The following is a 6,836-nucleotide window of genomic DNA, read 5'->3' on the forward strand; positions in this document are numbered from 1 at the left end:
AATTCAGCTGAAATTCTCCGAAATTTATCTGCTACATTCGCAACCCAAGTATTGCAACAGCAGGAACCCGAGAACGCAACTGATTTGTCATTACAAGAGTTGAGAGAAGCAGAAACAGCAAATAGCACTACAAAAATGACAAGCAAAAATATGATTATTATTCTTTCAGTCTTAGTCATGTAAAGAGCAAGCAGAAGCATAGGCAAGGCAATTTCCCTTAGATGTGACTTATGTTGATGGTGCTCTCCTATGAAATGTCTCTAATTTAACTCCTCCTTCTAACAAGATGTGGTCACTGGTGTTACTTGTTACAGCACTGTGTCCTGTCAGCCCAGTATTTCACATGGTGCCACTGGGGACAGTTTTATTTCAAATGAACAAATAAATTAAGCTCATTTCTGGTCTGGGATAGCTCTAATGTGCACAATCTACTATGTTCACAGCCTCAAACAAAATTACTGCTAAGGCAGCCTGCAGGTAAAGGGCCAAAGTAACTTCAGTTAGTCAGGAAAGAAATTAATTGGAATGAAAGTCCTTGATCACATCATCACAGTGCTGCTGGGCTCTGAGAGAGATATCTGAACACTCTGCTGGGAACCTGTTCCCTGCAGACACCCACATCTGCAATTAAAAAGGGTTAATGCTCATTCTGTGAATCTTCCTCAGCACTTACTGCTTCAGCATGAATTTTTTTTTCACTTTTCTTTCTGGAAGCCAAAGAGATTTTTTTTTTCTTTTAGTATCATCAAGAACAGGAATAGAAACTTTGCAACAAGCTCAGAATGTTCTTTGGCTCAGCACATGGGAAAGAGATTTAGGGTTGGATTTCCTATTGCTTCACACTCACTCCTGCCTGCTAGCAGGGTAATGATTTTGTGGGCAGGCATTTTTCTTAATGAGCCATTGGCAAAACTGCCTATTTCTCCCTAATTTACTGTTATATCTCTTCAGCTGGGTTCTGGAGGTAAACACTTCACCTTCCCTCACTGCCAGCTGCCAGCAAGGCTCTGAACTCGAGTTCATCTTCTGAAAGACTCACTTTGCATTGTGAACAGGGAGAGCAGGGGGTGAAGATGTTCATCACTTTCTGAGGGGTTTTATTACACTGTTTGGGATGGATGGTCTGGTTCCATGATTTTCTTGGCAACTGATCATAATCCTCTAACCTTCATTGTGATTAAATGATGAATATCCAGAAGCAGAGCAAAGTAAGGAGGCAGGTTGCCCCTTCAGAGTGGGAAAACAAGGCAGCATGGGGCTGCCAAGGGACTGGAGCCCGTGCTGGAGCCAGGACTTGCACAAGAGCTCTCTGTCAGAGGTCCTTGTGCACTGTGCCTCCCACTCGTGCTGCTGCTGGAGCCTCTGTTCCCAGCAGCTGGTCCTGCAGCACTTTGTCATTGACTACACAACCCCAGATATTAATAGCAAAGAGATGTCCCCTGCTTTCAGCTGTTCAGCTGTGTCCCTGCTTGTCTGGGAGCTGATTCCTGCATGCAGCTGGGGTATTGTCATTGCTCAGGTACTTCAGTCCACCAGTTTGATGCTGCAGGCTGACAGGGAAGGAGCAGCATGGTGACCTGGGCTGGAATGACAGGCCTGTCAGCAGAGGGGGAGATCTGGGTGTTCTGTGAATGAGAACATCATGGCAAGCTCACATTTAGGTACAGAATTCATCCAGTGTATCCTGCTGGGTCCTGAAGCTGTTGGCACAGGAGGGGAATGCACATCTTCACTGGGGATCAAGAATGGGTGTGTGAGCTCTTGTGGCATTAGGAGACCAAAAGGACCAAATGTTTTCCAAATATGACTCTCTGCAGTCACTGTGGTGACTGTTTATGGGGCACTTTCCTGAAGCTAATTGTGTATTTTACTGATGGGAAGCAGTACTTGGAATCTCCATACCTGGAGTAGCTGACACACACTGTTCCTTTTGCCATGCACAGCTCAGTGTGTCCAGCATCATCTCTGGCTGTGGATTCTAACTAACAACACATGAGCAGAGCTTCACCTGAAAGTGAAACATCACCTCATCTCTACAGGCAGGAAGAGGAAGGTGCTGTGTAACCTGTTAATGCTTTCATTGTGGCTGCTGTGTCCTAGGAAGAAACAAATGAAGCACCTTTCCAGGGATCTGGCTGCACAGCAGGGTGTGGTGCTGATCCTAAGCTTGGGGTGGGAGACGCCCTCATGGATGAAGTTCACTCTCCTCTTGTGTTGGGCAGCAGCAGCTCCGACTTCTCTCTGGACACCACTGGCTCAGCACAAGGCACTGGCTCTCCCTGCTGAGAGTTTGGAAGCTGCAGTGGGCTGGAATGAGGCATTTTAGCTGACACAGGGATGCTTGGCTGCTCAGCTGGCCCTCTGCACTGCAGAGCTTAGTTCTGTTCCATGTAAGAAAGCAAAGGGGCTAAACACATTCTGCACAGCAAAACAAAGCTTTTAGGGCAGGCAAGCACCTGATCCTCCTCCTGCTACTACTATGGAAACATGTCAGAGCAGAAAACCTGTTGCCATGAGACTGTAAAAATAACCCTGCCTCACATCATGGAGACACGGACTGGCTGCACCACATGGCTTATGTAAGAGCAGCTCCTGCACTGGGATGTGGCACTGTGAGCTGCCTCCTGCTCCCAGGAGACAGGCAGCCTTCTGAAAAAGCTGCAGGCAAGACAGTTGGGGTAGTAAGTCTGTTATTTTTAGTCTGTGTGTCTGAAATATCAGCCTGAAGTGGACAGAGGCACATTTAGGGTATGTAGTGTCAGGAGCAGAATTTTAAAAGTAGGACCAAGCAATGGTAGTTGGGTTTTTTGGTTTAAAGAAATCACACCTTGGTTTTAAGGGGTCAGATACAGGGTATTTTTTTGAACTCTGTGTAATTTGAAGCGTGTTTAGAACTGGCCAGGGCAGGAGAAGGCTTTGCTGAGTTGGAGAGTGATCAGGGAGCCAGGGAAATGGTGATGCTGTGTTTGGTGTTGTCATGGCTGGGAAAAAGGAAAGAGAGCAAGGGACCAGGCCCAGGAGCCAGGCCCAGCTCTGTTGCTCATGCAAGATTTGGCAGAACAGGTGAGCAGCCTCAGGGCTGGAGAAAGGACAACAACTATGTTTACAGTTCTGAAACTCTGCCCAGAAATATCTCTACAGAAGTTCAAAAAATTAAGGGCTTGGCTGGACACAGACACTTCCCTGTATGCAGAAAAACCCCAAATTCACTGTGTAGTCATGCACTAATTATCACTATTTTTTTTTTTTAAATCTTATGCTCTTGACCAAGTTAAGCACTTGGGGGAGCACAGAAAACAGTACATTTTAAAACCTCTGCAGAAACTACTACTGGTTACATCAATTGTCCTTTTACTACAAGACAAACTCAGTGACAATTCCTGCTCAGCTCTCCTCAGGCTGTTTTTTAAATATACCCAAATTTTATCCCTTCATCCAGTCCTGAAAGCCTCATTTCTGTCGTCTCCTGCCTTCCAACAGTGGAACATGTTTTCCCAGCAAGACTAAAAGGATGCTGCCTCCTCCTGCTCCTCCCTACACATCCTTAGAGATTCCTGACGTGCCTCAGATGTAAAGCTTTGCTTTGTTTGAATGCACAACTCCTCCTCTGTGCTTCAGGCATGTGGAGGATTCCCAACCCCTCCCACTCCTGTTCCCAACGTGACAAAGGAGCAGCTCTGAAGCCAAACCCCACAAGAGTTCACATAAACCCCCAACAAGGAACATACACATGGAGTTCAGGAATGTCCCACTGCTGTGATTTTAATGATCCCACTTCCAACCCAGCTGGGGGTTTTTACCCAGCACTGTGTCAAGGTCCAGCACAGAGCAGGAAAGAGTTTGTGGTCCAAAGAAACTGCAGAGTTGTAGCTGAGGAGCCAAACCATTCCCAGGGCCCTCACCTGGGTGGGCTCTGGACACACCAACATCCTGCAAGTCCCAGGGACTGTGGTTACTGAAACATGAGCCCCCAGTGACAGCCAAGCACGCTGTGACAATGGCACGGCCACCTCAGCCCTCCAGGATGCGGTTGATGAGCTTCATCTCCTCAGCAGACATGGGGTTCAGGTTAAACCCCTTCAGCTCAGGTTTACCTGTGAAAATACATTGAAAACATCAGGATTTTGTCACTAAAGTGAAGCAGCTCGTGGTAAACTCGAGAGGGGCTGTGGGGAGGGCAGGGACAGCCCTGGGAGCTGAAGTGGGGTCACCCCAGCCCAGGGTCAGAGGGGGTTCAGGTGCTGGTGGGTGACAGCTCCACACAGAGACAGACAAGGGTGCTGGGGCAGGCAGGGAACTGCAAAACCAGTGGAAAAGAGGCTGCAGGAACACATGGAACTGAGGAATCTCCTGATGCACGAGTCTGCTCCCAGGCAGGTTCCAGGGGAAGAGTTTACCTTGAGCTTCATAGAGCCGGTTGACCTTCACCCGCAGCTCTTTCCGGAGCTTGTTTATCTCCTCATCCAGCTCTTCCTGGTCTGGTATAAGAGTGGGAGTGAGGAGGACTGCGGTGGGCTCTGGGATGAAGGCTCAACTCCCCATGGGACACAGCACAGGCACAGGGGATCCCACCCTGCCTCCACCACCCCCGGGGCCGAGCAGCTTCCACATGTGCTTCCCAGGGCACAGCAGGGCCAGAATCAGCCTCTCCAGAGGCTCTGGGCACCTCAAAGCCCATGCCCGGACAGAAATCCATTAATTGAGCCAACATTTCGTTAATTATGGTGCTTATTAAAACACCGATAGCTACACGGAGCCCTCGCGGTGAGCTCACCCTGGCGCAGCATCTCCCGGGTCTTCGCCTTCGGCAGCTCGATGAACATGCCCCCGAAGCACACCATGGCCTTCTCTGGGGGACAGGGGGAACGGAGGGGCACGGAAGGGAACGGAAAGGAACGGAAAGGAACCGGCTGTCAGCGGAGCCGCTCCGCAACCGCGGCCACGAGGTCACGGTGGGCGCAGCCAGCCCGGCCTCACCGTCGGGCTCCGGGTCCTTCTGCAGCGCCCGCAGGGCCTCGCGGTTGCGATTCCGCTTCACGTCCAGGTCCACGATCTGCAACGGGAGCGAGAGAGGCAGGAGCGGCCGGGACTCGGGGATACCGGCGGCGGGACAGAGCGGGGCGGGGGAGGCTACCGAAGCTGGGTCGTACCTGCTGCCGTGCCGCCAGCACGTCCTCGGCCAGCTCCTCCACCTCGGCCAGGTAGCGCAGCACGAAGGCCGGATCCCGGGCCATGGCGGGGCCGCTCCGGGTCCGTCGCCGTTCGGCTCCGGGCCGCAGCCGCAGCCGCGCGGGCGGGTTCCGCGGCGGGAGGGGCCGGGCTCAGCGCGCCCTCTCGCGGCCGCCGCCGGGAGCGCCGCCCGGTTTGGGCGCCCCGGGGTGGCGGCGGCTCCGGGGCGGCGGGGACCGAGCGGGGCCGCGAACGCGGCGGGGACCGAGCAGGGCCGCGAACACACGTGGCCGGGGGCGCCAGAGCGGCCGTGAGCGGCCGTGGGCTGGGACGGACCTACCCAGTGCCAGCGTGGGGTCTCGTCCGTAGTGCGGAGTAACGATCCCGGGGCTGGCTCCGGGCCGCCTCGGCACCGGCCGGCAGGAGGATGGAGGGTGCGGTGCGGCCGTGTGGCGCTGAGCCACACAATGGGGTCCTGGCCCCGCAGCCGGTCCCCAACCCATCCTGCTCGCCACAGCCCTGAGGGACAGCGGCTGAGAGCCCTGCCTTGCCTGGTCCCCTTGTGTGTGAATTATTTATGGCTTTTCACAGCACCACCGTCTGTCTCCCCTTCCTCGCTGCTTCCCAGCACGGTCCCGCTGCTGGCAGCTGGGCCCTTGGAGCATCAGGTGACCTCTCTGTCATCCCAGAAAGCAATAAAGGGCACTCAAAGCGCGGGGCGATTAGCTCAGGTTTCCTTTGGTGCAGCTGGTGGCTCATTTGTAGCTCAGCGTCCAGGACCTGCCATCCCCAGGGACTGGAGCCAATTGTGGTCCCGGCAGCTCGGCTCACCCTCAGCCAGCCCCGGTGCCCCCCGGTCTGTGTGAGGCAGGAGCTGGTCCCGGGAAGGCTCTGGCAGGGGACCATATCCATCTGCTGCCCCGAATGACCCTGTCTGCAGGAAAGGAAATATATTGCCCCTCAAAATGGTTTTTATCCCTTTCTTTCTGCCCCACCCAGCCATGAGCAAGAGGGGCTGGGAAAACGGGGTGTGGGAGATGCAGGGAGACCCAGCTCTGATGATGAGGACTGGCAGATCTTCGCCGTGTGCACTCTGCAATGGGAAAGGGGCCCCAGGAGCCCACCCAGGGCTGGTGGGTAACAGGGGACACGGGTTCTCATGTCCCATGTCCCTGCTCTGGACAGAGCCCTGAAACAGCTTCTCAAGGTCCATCTTTGCCACCCTGGCTGTGCTGCTTACCTGGTGATGGTGGGGGGACTTCTGATCTGTTTTAGATCAGTGCTTTGAGAGGAGAGAGCCCCAAACCTGCCTGAAGCAGCAAACAGGGGCTGGGGAGAGGAGGAGCCCCAGCACTTGGGGACCCTGGCACATGCACTTCATTAAATTTGATAAGGAGCTCCCCAAAGGTGGTGACCCCACCACTGCAGCTCCTCTGGGCTGCCAGAAATGAGGACCACAGGGAACAGGGATGGAGGGAACAAGGCAGCAGCTGGCTGGTGGTCACCACACTTCTGTGGGCAAATAATCCCTTAAGGGAGATTACCCAGATCGGAAGATTACTGGCTGTAATCCCATAAGGTCATTTGTTTCAGTTAACTGAGATCCCTGTCTGTGGCAGCATCAAATGAAGTTCAGCAGCTTCAGGGAGCAGTGGGAGCCAGTGCTG

At 53.5% G+C, this 6,836-nt stretch overlaps 1 protein-coding gene across 1 annotated transcript; it reads right to left on the reverse strand.

The window, feature by feature from the left end:
* Positions 1-3,744: 3,744 nt before the first annotated feature.
* PDRG1 (p53 and DNA damage regulated 1) lies at positions 3,745-5,239 on the reverse strand. The gene is made up of 5 exons (XM_054274661.1): positions 5,151-5,239; positions 4,978-5,053; positions 4,775-4,849; positions 4,398-4,478; positions 3,745-4,094 (listed from the first exon to the last, which is right to left on the reverse strand). Exons 1-5 carry the CDS (start codon positions 5,232-5,234, stop codon positions 4,012-4,014), a joined length of 399 nt encoding a protein of 132 aa, XP_054130636.1. The 5' UTR covers positions 5,235-5,239; the 3' UTR covers positions 3,745-4,011.
* Positions 5,240-6,836: the final 1,597 nt, after the last annotated feature.

The sequence above is a fragment of the Melozone crissalis genome, unplaced genomic scaffold (genome assembly GCF_028551555.1).
Source record: "Melozone crissalis strain CALT ecotype California unplaced genomic scaffold, PUWL_Pcris_2 ptg000017l_1, whole genome shotgun sequence".
NCBI classification, from domain to species: domain Eukaryota; kingdom Metazoa; phylum Chordata; class Aves; order Passeriformes; family Passerellidae; genus Melozone; species Melozone crissalis.

Bases quoted from the DNA above. Each gene is read 5' to 3' on its own strand.
- PDRG1 (XM_054274661.1), bottom strand. From the start codon at position 5,234: ATGGCCCGGGATCCGGCCTTCGTGCTGCGCTACCTGGCCGAGGTGGAG. The intron at 4,479-4,774 runs GTGAGCTCACCG...CTCTTATACCAG, and splicing joins CCGGGAGATGCTGCGCCAGG to ACCAGGAAGAGCTGGATGAG. The intron at 4,095-4,397 runs GTAAACTCTTCC...GTATTTTCACAG, and splicing joins CCGGCTCTATGAAGCTCAAG to GTAAACCTGAGCTGAAGGGG.